The sequence below is a fragment of the Schistocerca nitens genome, chromosome 2 (genome assembly GCF_023898315.1).
Source record: "Schistocerca nitens isolate TAMUIC-IGC-003100 chromosome 2, iqSchNite1.1, whole genome shotgun sequence".
Lineage (NCBI taxonomy): Eukaryota > Metazoa > Arthropoda > Insecta > Orthoptera > Acrididae > Schistocerca > Schistocerca nitens.
In genome coordinates this window covers 716996436-717015230 of record NC_064615.1, presented here as the reverse complement: position 1 = coordinate 717015230, position 18795 = coordinate 716996436, and the positions used below count along the sequence as shown (strand labels likewise).

At 41.5% G+C, this 18795-nt stretch overlaps 1 protein-coding gene across 3 annotated transcripts in view; it reads left to right on the top strand.

Annotated features, from left to right (window-relative positions):
- LOC126236892 (protein timeless) overlaps positions 1 to 18795 on the top strand; it is a 399100-nt gene that overhangs the window by 296953 nt on the left and 83352 nt on the right. For all 3 annotated transcript variants that reach the window (XM_049946528.1, XM_049946529.1, XM_049946531.1), the window contains one exon: positions 5175 to 5373. In XM_049946528.1, coding sequence (XP_049802485.1) covers positions 5175 to 5373 — 199 coding nt within the window. The remainder of the gene's footprint in view (positions 1 to 5174; positions 5374 to 18795) is intronic.

Sequence of the window (18795 nt, the reverse complement as noted above, 5' to 3'; positions counted from 1 at the left end):
AGAGTGTGTGAAGTGTATGTGGAAACTTCCCACTTCTCTTATACGAGATGACTTACTTGGTGTATACAGCCGTTCAGCCGATCTTCTTCTCTGAATAGCTGGCTTCTGGAAACTCTATTAACTTCCTCTTTGAAGAATGATGCTAGTTACAGGAACCTTAAAGACTCTTTCACCACTTGTGAAATAATTTGGTACTCGAAGAATAATTTTCAATGACTATTGGTATATTTGACCATCATAAGAACAAAATTCACACTTCGCACATAAACATTTAACTTCTTGTAAGTAACTTGTATTGTCTCACATTAGAAACAGATTTAAGTCCATTTAGAAAAGAATTGGCTTAACAACGACGTCTGTACTACAAACATATCGTAAAATACGTCTTACCTCCAGCAAGTCCAAGATAAGAGTTTTTTCACAATACAAAATCTCAATTGTTCTTTTGTCACTAACAATAGTCACAATTACAAACAGCACAGAATAACACAGAAGTTCCTTGGTTCTTCCATGTGCTTTCACTATGATTTCCACGGATTGCCCAACAAGTAATTGTCGGTGCCGTTCAACCATCACGTCGACCTTTAGCTCGTGACTGATTTCACACCTGCACACACAAACAGGTGACGCGCAGTAGGTAGGGTTCCTTTCTCCCACTCACATCTAAAATATCGTGTATTGGAGACAGTGGAAGGCCCAGTGGTTCTAGAATTTATGTGGAAATTTTTGAAACACTACAAATCCCCCCTCACACTCAAATTGGACATGCGATCTTTTATACATAATCATTAAGTACATAACATCATTCACAACAACATTTCCTATCATAACAATATACTTTTCTCATATATGTTTCTACATACATATTTCACTTCAATAACCATCTTTTTTTTTTCTCTAGAACAATCTTTAGCTGAGCATTCCTTTATGCTGTTCTTATTTCACCTTGACATGAAGACCTGAACATTTTTTCATGTTTTTAGTCATCTTTTATAATATTTAAGAATTGTGAGGACTCTTTCCTTATTTCCAATCCTAAACTGCAGGTGTTCATGACACTTGAGTATTCTATTATTTCTAACCTTTGTAGTACTTTTTCTTTAGTATGTACTAGCTTTATTATCTGTTGTAGTTTGGAGGAACTCTGGGCAAAATGAAAGTGTTCTTTTTGACACTCATGAACTTACATAAAATGTAATTAGGCTCATTGTGCCTAGAATTCAAACTTTCCAGAATAATCCCTGCAAAATTTTGTGACTTTTATCACGAAACTGTCCCTTCCCCAAGGATCAGTACCTATACCTTGTCTTTGGGTTGACCATATGAGTGCACTTCCTCATTCCATTTTGAATAGAGGCAAACATTACGTGGGAAAAATATATTTAAAAAACAAAGACGCTGTGACTTATCAAACGAGAAAGCACTGGTAGATAGACACAATAAAAAACACACAAATTTCAAGCTTTCGCAACCCAAGGTTGCTTCATCAGGAAAGAGGGAAGGAGAGGGAAAGACGAAAGGATGTGGGTTGAAAGGATGTGGGTTTTAAGGGAGAGGGTAAGGAGTATTTCCAATCCCGGGAGCGGAAAGACTTACCTTTGGGGGAAAAAAGGACAGGTATACACTTGCGCGCGCACACACACACACACACACACACACACACACACATCCATCCGCTCATATACAGACACAGGCACATATGTCATTCTCTCCATGACTTTTTGATCTATAATCCCTTCAAATTGTTCCTCCAAACTACTTATATTTACTATATCAGAGTTTGCTATCTTCTCTTGGAATCTTCTTTCTACATTATCCACTTGCGTACTTACACCTGTAATTTGTGATTGGATTATTGGCATTAACTTATCTTGATTTTCAATACGCTCTTTTAAAATATACAATCTTTGCTTTACAGCATCAAACTTAACGTTGCATAAATTTTCAAATGATCCTAACTTTTCATTGATTTCTGATTCTACAGCATTACATTTTTCTTCAATATCAAATTCTAACTTTTTTGCTAAATCTTGTAATTGATCATTCTGTTTCTGACTAAAGTCAGTGAACAGTTGATTTACATGAATGTCCAAGGAATTGGTTAATTCTTTCTTTTCAAATCCTCTACTATTCAAAGTGTCAAATTCAGTCTTTAAAGCATCCATGCCTTCGCATAGATTACCAAATTCTTTGCTCTGTGAGTCGACTTTGGCATTTAACAGTCCTAAAGTTTCGTTCTGAGCATTTAAACTAGAATGTACTAAGCTTAGTTCTTTACTTAGAGTTGCACTTAGTTCCTTACTCAGAGCAGCATTTTGAGTCGTGATTAGATTTACTAACTCAGACCAATCAGGCCCTTCTTTAGTAATTCTCATTGCCACGGCTAGTTCTGACGTCTCTCCAATTTGCTGAATGTGATTCATAATTTTACAAGCTTTAAACCTTGTGAGCATTTAAAAGTTAACTATAAGTATAATAACTACATTAATAAAGTTCATTAAATAGTTTGTATCACTTCTTGCTAAGATACAACAGTTCTGTTTTTTGCCCACCTGGCATAGAATTCTCGAAGCATTGGTGAGCGGATGTGACGTCAGGTCAGCACCGGTGAACAGCAGCTGGTACTGGCGGCGTTGGATGTAGGCTGGTTTCCACGTCTGCGTCCCCGCGATGCGTGTGAGAGCTGTATACTCCCCACACTAGATCTTCTTACTCATGTTGTTTTAGGCGTATATCTTCTTAGTCTAATACGTCAAGATCTTCTCTCTGGTTTTTCACATTGTGACTATCTTACGTCTTCTCCCTTATTTGCCATTACAAATTTTCTCCTGTGGATACTTTGGCATAATCCAGTTTCCATTAATGGTTCTGTTGTCTTGTTCTGCTCGGTTGCTATGACTTGATAGCTTTTTCTCTTTTTTTCGTCGCAAAATTCATGTTTTCGGTCCTTTCACACCGGTGACCTTATTCTAACGTTTTTGTGATGACTTTTTTAATAAGCCTTCTCTTCTAAAACTCTTCTCTTTCAGCAACCCCGTCTGTATATTTGGACTCTATGCACAGTAACAAATTCACAGTTTCAATATAAACATTAAACTTCTTGTAAGTAACTCATATCGTCTCACATTAGAAACAGATTGAAGTCCATTTAGAAAAGAGCTGGCTTAACAACCATGTCTCTACTACAAACCTATCTAGTCTCCATCAAGTTCAAGATAAGAGTTTTTTCACAATACTGAATCTCAATTGTTCTTTTGTCACTAACAATAGTCACAGTTACAAAAAAGCACAGAATTACACAGAAGTTCCTTGGTTCTACCGTGTGCTTTCACTACAACTTCCATGGATCACCCAACAAGTACTTGTCGGTGCCGTTCAACCGCTCGCGACTGATTTCACGCCTGTACACACAGACAGGTGACATACAGTAGACAGATTTCCATTCTCCCACTCACATCTAAAATATCGTGGGTTCGAGATGGCGGAAGGCCGAGTGGTTCTAGAATTTATGCGGAAATTCTCAAAATACTACAAGTGTGATCTGACACTTTTGTGAACTGGGTAACCTGCTTCAGCACCATGTGTGTGTCAGTTAGAGACAAAATATGAAAATTGTTAGATCAGTTCACCTATGGACTACAAGTTCATTAGTGTGCCATGCAATTTCTTTGGTTATTGTACTAGATTAGTCACTACATTCTCAATTCATAAATTGTATATATTTTTGCCTTGTTCTTTTTCTTAGATTGGATATGCTCTTTACCTGTTTATGTCCAGTTATTTTTGTATAGCATAGTTCTTCACCCCTGTATTAAATTAGTCACATTTTCTGTATCACAAGAATATAAATGATGTTCTTTCATGTTGTCTAAAGAGATTGTGTTAACTGATCTTTCTGACAAACAGCGGGCACTCATTGCACGTAGTGATATACAAACTGGCTTGAGGTTACTTTGTACACAGAAATTTTTATAAGTGTGTGCAACTGATTGTGCCTTGTTAGTGTTCCAATAAAGGAACTGTTCAAATCTGGATATTTTTTCATGACATGTTTCCATGATTTACCATCTCCTTTTACCCTGCTCACTTACTAACACTACTGCACCTGCATGTCATATTAATAAATTTCCACATCATTACGAGTTCTTGTTAATAGGCAATTTTTGAGAGCTTCCTCGTAATTTCCAAGGTTAAGTATTTCAACTTCATAATAACTAGTCACTCAGTCCTATTATTATATTCACATTAAATTATCTTATAAGTACCAAACTTATTGCTGTTATTGAAGTACTAATTGCAGTTGTTACCGGAAGAATCAATGACATGGGAAGTTTCTTCATATTTAAAGCTTTGAATATATATGCTTATATGGATGTGTCGATTCTTAGCACTTTGCTGAGTTAATAGAGAATGGAACTGAGTAAATGGCCGTTAAGAAGAAATATATTGAAACCTAACAGCCAGAAAATACCACACCATATAGTTTAGTTCAGTCATATTACTATTTGTTATCATTTTAGAGCACCTGTATTAGTGATATATGAATAAAAGTTTCATTGAATAACTGTTACGTTTGTTAGCATAATTCAAATTTTATGTTCCACTTGAAATTTAGAATGCAGCAAGCAGAATGCTGGAAATAAATTAATAAGACATTTTAGACAATATGCAAATTCATAGATAGAGATCTGTTTTGTTTTGTTTGTATATTTGAACAAGTACAGAATGAACTGTGCAAATTAATCCTGTTTATTTATGTTATTTACATATCGTTAATAGGTTGGACAAGTAGAATGGAACGTTTCACGTGATGTTGAAACTGCATTCTGGCCACCTTACCTCCAAGAAACCATTGCTGCTCTAGATTGGTATTTCAAATCCAAGCACTATTTTCATACCTATTCTTCTAATGGTGATAATTTTTGACAGTCTGAAAACATTCAAAGAATATAATATTAATATGCATGTTTCAAACAGATATTCACTGTGCATTAGAAGATTCTATAAAACAGTGCCTTTATTTGAACATTGGAGCTGATAAACTAGACATGTTCATAATCACTCATCGTATAGTTTTTGAAAATGTCACAATTTGGTTTTCATTTCATATTCTGCAGAGCTGAAATACACTTTTTTAATGGTTTTTCTTGTTTTATGGTCAATTTGTTTTCTAGGTTCGCAGCTACAGAAATAATGTACCAGTATGGAATTCTTCTTGAAGATTTCCAAAGTAATGGAGAGTTTGTCAATAACTGTGTCTTCACAATGATGCATCATGTAGCAGGGGATTTGGAAAAGGCTACAGTACTTTTTCAGCCACACATTCTAAAATCCTTTTCACAGATATGGGAGACAGATTTTGAAGTATCTGATGTAAGTAAAGGCTGTGATACCTGATAAATAATTGTAAAACCTATTTTAAAGAGTGACCTCCATTCCTCTGCAGTAACTTGCCTGAATGTGGTCCCATAGATTTTAATTGTGGTTCATCTTTTGAAAGCTTCAGACTCTTTTCCTATCTCCATAGAAAGAGGATCCTGAATCAGTTGAGGCAATTAGTAGGTGTAAATTACAGCTGTGTGAAACTCTAGGATTTTACTTGATCTGATTTTATCTAAGTAGAAAAATAAAATAATTTTTTCCTGAAATCATATCTAAATAATCCTTTTCCAGTAAAAATGAAAGCCACAAAGCAATAATAATGACATCTAAATCATGCCCACATTTTGTGGCCTGTATAAAATCTTTAAGGCTGTATAACAATGAAGCACATTTAATAACCTTCCTTTAACCTCAAAACATTGAAGCCAATCTGGAATGTGGAGAGAGTTGAATAATACCCATAGACAACAACGCAAGACAAATGTATTCCCCTTATCACACTAGATCAACCTGAACTGGAATTTATTAATCATTAGCTTTGATGAAGAGGGACAGGCTTAAAAAAGTTTCCCCCACTTAAAACCTTATACTGTGCTATCCATCCCATCTCTGTGAATAACCTATTGATGTCTATTATCCCTCTCAATACATCACTTTGTCCAAGGTGTGTACCCCTGTGAGCATCACCCATTCAGAAACATGCCCTATGTATCTTGTTGACAAAACATACTTCAACTTCACTAATGTCAAAAGATGCCTGGTATTATATGTGTGATGGGCACATACACAATATGTCAACTAGCCTTTTCATTTTTTTGTCTCAGACAAACTGTTAACACCAGTAAGACACTATTCTGTTACCAGGCATGTTATATTAGATGCTTTGCTACCTGTCAGTCATTTTATGTTATTGGGCAAGTTATCAGAAATTTTTGTTACTCCATATGTGGTAAAAATTGAGATAATTAACTATAAAATTTGAGTTTTTTCTAAGCATGGAGTTCAAAATGTAACAGCTCATTTAGTTTTTCATGAATTAAATAAATTCTAGAGTTTTATACACTTGTAAGTATGGTTTGCATGCTGTGCAAAATTCATCAAAGAATCTGTCTTATTTACAAAGAAAAGTGTACCCATAGCAACAAATGCAGCTAATAGCTGCCCAACCTATGATGTCCGACATCTGTAATTAGAGGTGGCTGCTACCCAACCCCACACTGTCTGGACATGGTTTCACCTTGTTTTTGCCATGTGGTGAAGAAGTCACCACAGCATTCCTCAAAGAACTGAAAGGTCATGCCTTTACCAGAATATTTGTGCTGAGCCTCTGGGGCATCACAATCTACCCTCAGTCAGATTCAGATAGATCGTGTGTCTTCCCCATTCTACACTTGGGCAGCATGCTCACTGATACTACATGCACCATACCTGTGTCTGATTAGCAGTCATTCCTTGCCAGGCATTCCTGCTATTGCCTGAATGGGTTTATATTAATAGTAGGTTGGTGGCCATAATGTTCTAGCTGATCAGTGTGTATAAGTAATAGGAGCGGATCCAAAATTGAACCCTATATTACTTCCTTTGTGATTTCTCCTCAGCCACTAATATTCTTTACCCTTTCGACATTGTTTGAATTATTCAGCACAACCCCATGCACAAGGATTCTGTTTTTTTAAGTATGATTCAAACCAGCTGTGCCTAAAGCCGTAAATTCTATAATGCTATAGTTTTTTAAGAGAGTAACATCATCTACACAATCAAAAGCCTTTGAAATATCATAAAAATACCAACTGGTGATATTTTATTATTTATTACATATACTATTTGATGAGTGAATGTATAAATAGCATTATGAGTTGAGCAGCCCTTCTGACATCCAATCTGTGATATGCGAAGTAAATTGTTTTCCCTTACGAGACTGCTGTTGAGTACATTAATTTTTCAAATATTTTGGAAAAAAGTGTCAGTAAGGAAATTGGACAGTAATTGCGCAAAACTGTCTTGTCGCATTGCTTATGAAGAGGTTTAACAATTGCATATTTTAACCTGTCTGTAAAAATTTCCCGTGCCAATAATGCATTGCATACATCATTAATCACATTACTTATTAAGTTGGAACAGCTTTTGAGAATTCTGTTTGAAATACCACCAACCCCGCATGAACTTTAGTCTTTTAGAATTTTTATAATTGTATTAATTTCAGTGAAGGACGTTGGCGCTGCTTCTAGTTGCTTAAAGTTTTGTGGAATGATATTTTAATATATTGTCTTGCTGCTTCGACTGAACCATATGAGCCAATTTTTGCTGCTGCTTTTAGAAAGTTCTGACAATTTGTGAATTATAAGTCACAATATTATTGACAAACTGCCTATTGGCTTCTGTCTCGGGTTCTTCGGCCGACGTTCATCTAGTGATTTTTCTGACGTTTCGCCAGCACGAGTGGCTGGCATTGTCAAAGCTTCACCCTCCATTGCCGGTGGTGAACTGGAGGCGAGCTCGCGGCCGCAGACTATATGTACCTGGCGCGCCAACGTCCGAGGGCTTCTCCGCGGTCATTTCCGGTGCGGTTCTCCTCTTGCTACCTGCGACGGTCGTTCGCTGCAGTACGGGAAGCCAGGATCCGTTTACCTTAAGGCTTTCCTCTTTCTTGTTGAAACTGTTCGCGTGTTTTTGGATTTCTACAGCTTCTCTGAACAAGCGCGTGTGATAGTGCTTCTCTACAGCCAGAACTTCCGTGTCGGCGAATTTTATTACGTGGTCGGTCTCATTCAGTGCGTGTTCTGCCACGGCCGATTTCTCCACCTGCCCCAACCTGCAATGTCGCTTATGCTCTTTGATCCTGGTGTTAATGGATCGTCCAGTCATTCCGACATAAACTTTTCCGCATGTGCAAGGTATACGGTATATTCCCGACATTGCAAGTGGGTCTCTTTTCTCCTTCGCCGATCTAAGACACTCTTTGATCTTCCTTGTCGGTTTGAAAATCGTCTTTACGCCGTGTTTGCGCAATATACGGCCGATTCTGTCCGTCACTCTGGGAATGTATGGCAGAAAGGCCGTACCCGACATTTCTTTTTCTGGTTCCTTGCTTCGCCGAGTGTTTGGCTCTGTTACACTTCTAATGTAATTTGTGGAGTACCCATTGCTCCTCAGAACAGTTTCCAGGTGTTGCATTTCTCGTTTGAGGTGTTGAGGCTCACATATTCGTCCTGCTCTCGTTACGAGCGTACTAATCATGCCTCTTTTCTGGCTCGGGTGGTGGTTTGACAGTTTGTGGAGGTATCGGTCCGTGTGTGTCGGTTTTCGATACACGCTGTGTCCCAGGTTTTCGCCGTCCCTTGTGACCAGCACATCTAGAAATGGCAGTTTCCTGTCCTTTTCTACCTCCATGGTAAATGTTATGTTGGCATGGAGGCTGTTCAAGTGTCTCAGAAATTCACCGAGCTGTTCTTCACCATGGCTCCACACCACGAAAGTATCATCGACGTACCTGTACCACACCTTAGGTTTGCAAGTCGCCGAGTCCAGTGCCTGTGCTTCGAATTGTTCCATGAATAAGTTGGCCACCACTGGACTGAGAGGACTACCCATGGCGACGCCTTCCAGCTGTTCGTAGAAATCGCCATTCCACGTGAAATAGCTCGTGGTGAGACATGCATGGAAGAGCTTTTTGATGTCTTGCGGGAACATGGAACCGATGTGCTCCAGAGCTTCGCTGAGTGGCACTTTCGTAAATAACGAAACAACATCAAAACTGACCAGGATGTCGTTTGGCGCAAGTTTCAGTTTCTTCAGCTTCTCAATGAAATGTCCTGAGTCCTTAATGTATGTGTCGGTCTTTCCCACGTGTGGCTGTAGCAGAGAGGCCAAGTGTTTCGCCAGTTTATACGTTGGTGAGCCAGGAGTGCTAACGATCGGTCTCAGTGGAACGTTGTTCTTATGGATCTTGGGTAATCCATACAGCCGAGGTGGTAGGGCTTCTGTGTTGCGCAGGTTTCTCTGTATGTCCGCCGGCAGAGAAGACGCCTTGATTAATCGATTCGTATTCCGAGTGATACGCTGCGTCGGATCTGCGCTTAGTTTTCGGTACGTCGTCGGATCTAATAGGTCTCGGATCTTTTGCTCATAATCTTCGGTCTTCATTACGACGGTCGCATTCCCCTTATCGGCAGGCAGTACCAATATACTCTTGTCGGCGTTGAGATTCTTAATGGCTTGTTCCTCTTCTTTCTTCAGGTTGCAAGCTGGTGGTTTTGCTCGGCGCAGTATCCTGGCTGTTTCAGTGCGTATTTCCTCTGCCCTTTCACAAGGAAGGGTCCGAATGGCTGCTTCGGTGTTGGCAATGATGTCCTCCATAGGTATAGTTCTCGGGATGATAGCGAAATTCCCTCCTTTTTGAAGGACTGACACTTCCTCTTCGGCCAATTGTCGTTCAGTGAGGTTGACCACTGTGTGTGACATGTCGGGAATCGCCTTGTCGGTCTGCTTCCGGCATCTTTCAAACTTTTTCTTTTGCCGCTCGGTGCAGCACTCGAGTTCGTTCTGCATGCTCCTGTGAGTGATGCTGTCGATCTTGTCCCAGTCGTCTCGATGCATTCTGCTACTTAGTTGATAGAAAATGTCCAGAAGTTCCTGATCCGTTCTTGCCAAGTCTCTCCGTGTTGTATGTATTCGCTCACGAAGAAAAGCTCGTTCCATTCTGTCGTAGATACGTTGTGCTTGGGCGGTGGTGAATAGGCGCTTGCATCTCAAGAACTTCGGTGTAGCACATTCATCTCGGCACCGTGACAGAAAGGCGAGAGAGGACATCAGTCGCGCTTTCTTCTTCCGTCGTTGGTCAAGGCGTCGGTACAATCTGCCAATCTCCTCCCCGTAGAGGCGTAATACAAAATTGTTAAGGCTTTCGTGGCCACTTGTTGACAAACTGCCTATTGGCTTCTGTCTCGGGTTCTTCGGCCGACGTTCATCTAGTGATTTTTCTGACGTTTCACCAGCACGAGTGGCTGGCATTGTCAAAGCTTCACCCTCCATTGCCGGTGGTGAACTGGAGGCGAGCTCGCGGCCGCAGACTATATGTACCTGGCGCGCCAACGTCCGAGGGCTTCTCCGCGGTCATTTCCGGTGCGGTTCTCCTCTTGCTACCTGCGACGGTCGTTCGCTGCAGTACGGGAAGCCAGGATCCGTTTACCTTAAGGCTTTCCTCTTTCTTGTTGAAACTGTTCGCGTGTTTTTGGATTTCTACAGCTTCTCTGAACAAGCGCGTGTGATAGTGCTTCTCTACAGCCAGAACTTCCGTGTCGGCGAATTTTATTACGTGGTCGGTCTCATTCAGTGCGTGTTCTGCCACGGCCGATTTCTCCACCTGCCCCAACCTGCAATGTCGCTTATGCTCTTTGATCCTGGTGTTAATGGATCGTCCAGTCATTCCGACATAAACTTTTCCGCATGTGCAAGGTATACGGTATATTCCCGACATTGCAAGTGGGTCTCTTTTCTCCTTCGCCGATCTAAGACACTCTTTGATCTTCCTTGTCGGTTTGAAAATCGTCTTTACGCCATGTTTGCGCAATATACGGCCGATTCTGTCCGTCACTCTGGGAATGTATGGCAGAAAGGCCGTACCCGACATTTCTTTTTCTGGTTCCTTGCTTCGCCGAGTGTTTGGCTCTGTTACACTTCTAATGTAATTTGTGGAGTACCCATTGCTCCTCAGAACAGTTTCCAGGTGTTGCATTTCTCGTTTGAGGTGTTGAGGCTCACATATTCGTCCTGCTCTCGTTACGAGCGTACTAATCATGCCTCTTTTCTGGCTCGGGTGGTGGTTTGACAGTTTGTGGAGGTATCGGTCCGTGTGTGTCGGTTTTCGATACACGCTGTGTCCCAGGTTTTCGCCGTCCCTTGTGACCAGCACATCTAGAAATGGCAGTTTCCTGTCCTTTTCTACCTCCATGGTAAATGTTATGTTGGCATGGAGGCTGTTCAAGTGTCTCAGAAATTCACCGAGCTGTTCTTCACCATGGCTCCACACCACGAAAGTATCATCGACGTACCTGTACCACACCTTAGGTTTGCAAGTCGCCGAGTCCAGTGCCTGTGCTTCGAATTGTTCCATGAATAAGTTGGCCACCACTGGACATAATAAAATTCGCCGACACGGAAGTTCTGGCTGTAGAGAAGCACTATCACACGCGCTTGTTCAGAGAAGCTGTAGAAATCCAAAAACACGCGAACAGTTTCAACAAGAAAGAGGAAAGCCTTAAGGTAAACGGATCCTGGCTTCCCGTACTGCAGCGAACGACCGTCGCAGGTAGCAAGAGGAGAACCGCACCGGAAATGACCGCGGAGAAGCCCTCGGACGTTGGCGCGCCAGGTACATATAGTCTGCGGCCGCGAGCTCGCCTCCAGTTCACCACCGGCAATGGAGGGTGAAGCTTTGACAATGCCAGCCACTCGTGCTGGTGAAACGTCAGAAAAATCACTAGATGAACGTCGGCCGAAGAACCCGAGACAGAAGCCAATAGGCAGTTTGTCAACAAGTGGCCACGAAAGCCTTAACAATTTTGTATTACGCCTCTACGGGGAGGAGATTGGCAGATTGTACCGACGCCTTGACCAACGACGGAAGAAGAAAGCGCGACTGATGTCCTCTCTCGCCTTTCTGTCACGGTGCCGAGATGAATGTGCTACACCGAAGTTCTTGAGATGCAAGCGCCTATTCACCACCGCCCAAGCACAACGTATCTACGACAGAATGGAACGAGCTTTTCTTCGTGAGCGAATACATACAACACGGAGAGACTTGGCAAGAACGGATCAGGAACTTCTGGACATTTTCTATCAACTAAGTAGCAGAATGCATCGAGACGACTGGGACAAGATCGACAGCATCACTCACAGGAGCATGCAGAACGAACTCGAGCGCTGCACCGAGCGGCAAAAGAAAAAGTTTGAAAGATGCCGGAAGCAGACCGACAAGGCGATTCCCGACATGTCACACACAGTGGTCAACCTCACTGAACGACAATTGGCCGAAGAGGAAGTGTCAGTCCTTCAAAAAGGAGGGAATTTCGCTATCATCCCGAGAACTATACCTATGGAGGACATCATTGCCAACACCGAAGCAGCCATTCGGACCCTTCCTTGTGAAAGGGCAGAGGAAATACGCACTGAAACAGCCAGGATACTGCGCCGAGCAAAACCACCAGCTTGCAACCTGAAGAAAGAAGAGGAACAAGCCATTAAGAATCTCAACGCCGACAAGAGTATATTGGTACTGCCTGCCGATAAGGGGAATGCGACCGTCGTAATGAAGACCGAAGATTATGAGCAAAAGATCCGAGACCTATTAGATCCGACGACGTACCGAAAACTAAGCGCAGATCCGACGCAGCGTATCACTCGGAATACGAATCGATTAATCAAGGCGTCTTCTCTGCCGGCGGACATACAGAGAAACCTGCGCAACACAGAAGCCCTACCACCTCGGCTGTTTGGATTACCCAAGATCCATAAGAACAACGTTCCACTGAGACCGATCGTTAGCGCTCCTGGCTCACCAACGTATAAACTGGCGAAACACTTGGCCTCTCTGCTACAGCCACACGTGGGAAAGACCGACACATACATTAAGGACTCAGGACATTTCATTGAGAAGCTGAAGAAACTGAAACTTGCGCCAAACGACATCCTGGTCAGTTTTGATGTTGTTTCGTTATTTACGAAAGTGCCACTCAGCGAAGCTCTGGAGCACATCGGTTCCATGTTCCCGCAAGACATCAAAAAGCTCTTCCATGCATGTCTCACCACGAGCTATTTCACGTGGAATGGCGATTTCTACGAACAGCTGGAAGGCGTCGCCATGGGTAGTCCTCTCAGTCCAGTGGTGGCCAACTTATTCATGGAACAATTCGAAGCACAGGCACTGGACTCGGCGACTTGCAAACCTAAGGTGTGGTACAGGTACGTCGATGATACTTTCGTGGTGTGGAGCCATGGTGAAGAACAGCTCGGTGAATTTCTGAGACACTTGAACAGCCTCCATGCCAACATAACATTTACCATGGAGGTAGAAAAGGACAGGAAACTGCCATTTCTAGATGTGCTGGTCACAAGGGACGGCGAAAACCTGGGACACAGCGTGTATCGAAAACCGACACACACGGACCGATACCTCCACAAACTGTCAAACCACCACCCGAGCCAGAAAAGAGGCATGATTAGTACGCTCGTAACGAGAGCAGGACGAATATGTGAGCCTCAACACCTCAAACGAGAAATGCAACACCTGGAAACTGTTCTGAGGAGCAATGGGTACTCCACAAATTACATTAGAAGTGTAACAGAGCCAAACACTCGGCGAAGCAAGGAACCAGAAAAAGAAATGTCGGGTACGGCCTTTCTGCCATACATTCCCAGAGTGACGGACAGAATCGGCCGTATATTGCGCAAACACGGCGTAAAGACGATTTTCAAACCGACAAGGAAGATCAAAGAGTGTCTTAGATCGGCGAAGGAGAAAAGAGACCCACTTGCAATGTCGGGAATATACCGTATACCTTGCACATGCGGAAAAGTTTATGTCGGAATGACTGGACGATCCATTAACACCAGGATCAAAGAGCATAAGCGACATTGCAGGTTGGGGCAGGTGGAGAAATCTGCCGTGGCAGAACACGCACTGAATGAGACCGACCACGTAATAAAATTCGCCGAAACGGAAGTTCTGGCTGTAGAGAAGCACTATCACACGCGCTTGTTCAGAGAAGCTGTAGAAATCCAAAAACACGCGAACAGTTTCAACAAGAAAGAGGAAAGCCTTAAGGTAAACGGATCCTGGCTTCCCGTACTGCAGCGAACGACCGTCGCAGGTAGCAAGAGGAGAACCGCACCGGAAATGACCGCGGAGAAGCCCTCGGACGTTGGCGCGCCAGGTACATATAGTCTGCGGCCGCGAGCTCGCCTCCAGTTCACCACCGGCAATGGAGGGTGAAGCTTTGACAATGCCAGCCACTCGTGCTGGCGAAACGTCAGAAAAATCACTAGATGAACGTCGGCCGAAGAACCCGAGACAGAAGCCAATAGGCAGTTTGTCAACAAGTGGCCACGAAAGCCTTAACAATTTTGCACAATATTATTATTTATTTTAATTGTTATGGGATCTAATGTAGTGACAGGCTGTCTTTTCTCCCATTTGACAATTTGCTATATAGTTTTAATCATATTATCTGCATTATTTATTTGGGTCAGGATGCGCATACTTCTGGACATTTTAATGACTTTCCTTAAATTACTAGTACATTTGCATGTAGTATGCAAGTAATGTCAGATCCTGACTTATTGTGATCTTGATGCAGATGTTCCCTCATCTTCTTACATGATATTGATTCCCTAAGTTATCAAGGGCGTTTGTTTCTTTTTATCTTTCTTTCTTTATTCTTTTTGTCTTCCTCCTTTTTTTAAGGGATATTTTCAGTAGTTTCTTAGGAAAGCAACTTCCAAATATTGAACAAATTTACCATGGAATAAACCGAATTTGACATTAGCATCTCTTCCTATATTACCTCATACCATACCACTCTTGTTACCTGACTCTTAAAAACATTGTACCCTGTTCTCATTAATAAGCCTCAGTGCTTTGTATTAACCTGCCTCAGGGTTGTAAACTCCATATTGTTTACTTTCATTGATTGTGCATCGTGATCATATAGTGCATTAGCAATTGGGTATATACCAGTATTAATTGTTTCAGTCTGAGCACTGTCTATAAAGATGCTATTAATCTGTCTACTACTACCATGCTGCATACTTGTCAGTAAGTTGAGTACTGAAATTACATTGAAAGACCCAAATATAACTTCTCCATACCTGTGACTAAATGTAGTTCAGAATTTTCCACATCTTCTAGGCATACAAAAAGCTCATCTACCTTGTTTTTCAACCCTCTGATATCCTGTAGAAATAAATTAATTTTATTTTTCTGGAAACGGTACATGTTTTATAGTCCTGTTCTGCTCTAATTCCTTTCACCATTGTCTGTCTGTAACCTGATTCTGGCATGAAAAATGTGCCCCTTTGACTCCAGTAATCACAGAGATTTTGTCTTGTATTCTTGTGGCCCTCTTACACTTTCTGTGAGATGGTCAGTTAATATTTTCTGCTATTCAGTTGCAGGCCATGATTAGTGTATCCCCACCTTTTAATCATAGCAACAGGTGTGGCACAGATATGAGACTTTGTTTCAGCTGAAGCAATTTGCTCAGCTCTTTGTTCACAGGGTTAATAGTCCTGTTAACCTAGGGCTGGTCATGTCACTACAAAACTTCCAAAACCCCACACAAGTGTGTGTTATTGCTGTTTATATTTCCTCCATGTCATCTTTAATGTTATATTTCAAGTTGTTAGCCAGGCTATTTCCTCGCACTGTAAGTAACTTACTCTTACCATCAAAATCTCTGCACGAGGCTGCTATGTTTCCTGTCACCTGGCTAAGGTTGGTGCTAGAACATCTTGTTTCACCATTTGGATTACTCGTTACTCTTGCCGGAAGTTCACGCTGTTTGGAACTGTAATATCATAGTATGTCATATTACTTCACTTGCAATGTATATTATTAGCTCACCAGAAACTATGTCTCACAGTAAGGTTTTAGTAAGTCCCATCTATAATTCACACAACTTTTTCTCGTTTCCAAGAAATTATTGTGAAATTGTCTATAACTGAATAAATGTTTATACACCTTGAAGCATGCAACAGACTTGTTGTCTCTGGATGCCCTTCGTAAAGGTGTGATCACATTATAACAAATATTTCAAAATTCCTCTCATTGTATGTTTTAAACACACACACACACACACACACACACACACACACACACACAAAGCACATATAAAACTACACTGTTTTGGAGCTTCAGTCTGACTGCCATTGTTTGTACAGATTATTTGTCAGGTGGGTTCTCTCTCTCTCTCTCTCTCTCTCTCTCTCTCTCTCTCTCTCTCTCTCTGTGTGTGTGTGTGTGTGTGTGTGTGTGTGTGTGTGTGTGTGTGTGTGTGTGTGTGTGTGTGCACATACGTTTGCAGTGCGCAGGAGTTGGGGAGTTGAGATGGGGAGGGACGGGGGTTGGAAGACAGTTTGGAGTTTGTTGGTGACAGTTAATTCAGGTGGTCAGGCCCACTCGAAAGGCCATGGAAGTTACGCATGGATGATATGATGTAAATCAGTAATACACTCTTGCCTTGACTGCTACATTCTTTTTATTATTAATCCTGATTATGTGTTTCACTGTACCATCTTCATATCAATTCTGTGGTACAGAGAACTAACTTGAAAAGGATGGAACAAACTTCTATACAAATTATGTTTAGAATAGTTGCTGTAAAACATAAGTTGATCACATGTTTTATGAATCCAAAGCATACCATCAGAGTTAAAACATCTTAGTGAACATAAGTAGTTTTATTACAACATAAACATATAACATGTAAAAATCATTTTATAGTAGATATTATTGTGTGTGAAAAGATTTGCGACTTGAATCACATGACACTACATATACAATATTAATTTTTAAAGAAACAAGGCTGCAATATTTGTTACATGTGCAGAAGAACCATATGACTGCAATATTAATACATAACTGTTGCTAGTGGTTTAACACATATAGAGGTGATGGGGACATTACTTTTAGGCCTGTTTATATTATGGAAACCTGAGAGAGGGAACATGATTGTAACAATACTTATATAACAACAATTTTATTAAGAAAGTAATTGTACCCAGACACGCTACACTGTGGCTCAGTCTGGTTACATGGAAAAGAATGGAAAGAGAAAGCAAATGTTTCTAATATGTATGTTAATTGGATATACGAGGGTCACTCCAAAAGAAATGCACACTATTTTTTTAAAATCCATCTTTTATTCTACATGTTTGAAAGTTTTAAAGTGTGTAGATACATCCTTTAGGAACAGTATTTTCGTTTCTCCACATAATTTCCATCCCTCTCAACTGCCTTATGCCATCTTGGAACCAGTGCCTGTATACCCGCATGGTAAAATTCTGGACCAGCCTGTTGGAGCCACTGTTTGGCAGCGTGCACAATGGAGTCATCATCTTCAAACCTTGTTCCACGAAGAGAGTCTTTCAGTTTCCCAGTGAGATGATAATCACATGGAGCCAGGTCAGGACTGTAAGGCAGGTACTTCAGTGTTGTCCATCCGAGTTTTGTGATCGCTTCCATGGTTTTTTGACTAACATGTGGCCGTGCATTGTTGTGCAACAGCAAACATCCTGCTTTCGCTGATGTGGTCAAACTTGGCTTAGTTGAGCTTTAAGTTTCTTCAGTGTCGTCACATGTGCATCAGAACTTATGGTGGTTCCACTTGGCATGATGTCCACAAGCAAGAGTCCTTCAGAATTGAAAAACACCATAGCCATAACTTTTCCATCAGAAGGTGTGGTTTTGAATTTTTTTTCTTGGGTGAATTTGCATGATGCCACTCCATTGATTGCCTCTTCATCTCTGGTGAAAAATGATGGAGCCATGTTTCATCATCCGTCACAATTCTTCCAAGAAATTTATCTCCACCATTCTCATACTGTTCCAAAAGTTCGCTGTATACAGTTTTTCTTGTTTCTTTGTGAGCCACTGTGGACATCCTGGGAACCCACCTGGCACAAACCTTTTTTAACGCCTTTCAGCATTCTGCAAACACTTCCTTCCCCTATCCCAATGTAGCATGACAATTAGTTCACTGTGTTGCGTCTGTCAGCAGTCACCAATTCGTTAACTCTCTGCACATTGTCTGGAGTGTGTGCAGTATGAGGCTACTGCAAGGACAATCCTCAATAATGGTGTGCCCGCTTTCATCACGTAACCTGCTTGCCCACCGACTAACTGTACTGCAATCGACAGCAGCATCTCTATACCCTCTTTCAACCTCTTGTTGATGTTTCCCACTGTCTCGTTTTCACAGCACAGGAATTCTATGACAGCATGTTGCTTCTGACGAACGTCAAGTGTAGCAGCCATCTTGATCACTTGCTGTGATGGCGCCACTCATAGGAACAGCTTGAACTAAATTTGAAAACAAGTGGGAAGGATGTATCTACACTCTGTAAAACTTTCACACATGCAGAATGAAAACTGCAATTTTACAAAAATAGTTTGCATTTCTTTTGGAGTGACCCTCGTATGTCCAAATCCCCTTCTCTCTCCTGTCTCTCTCCATCTCCCCCTCCTGCTTTCTTTGCCCATCTCCTCCTCCTCCTTCTCCTCCTCCTCCTCCACCACCTTCACCCTCTTTCTGTCCACCATCTGCTTCCCTACTCTGTGTCAATCTTCTATTTCCCTGTCTCTGTGACCTTGAGCCTTGTTTATTGCTATTACAAATTCAGATTAGGTAGTAGCATTCT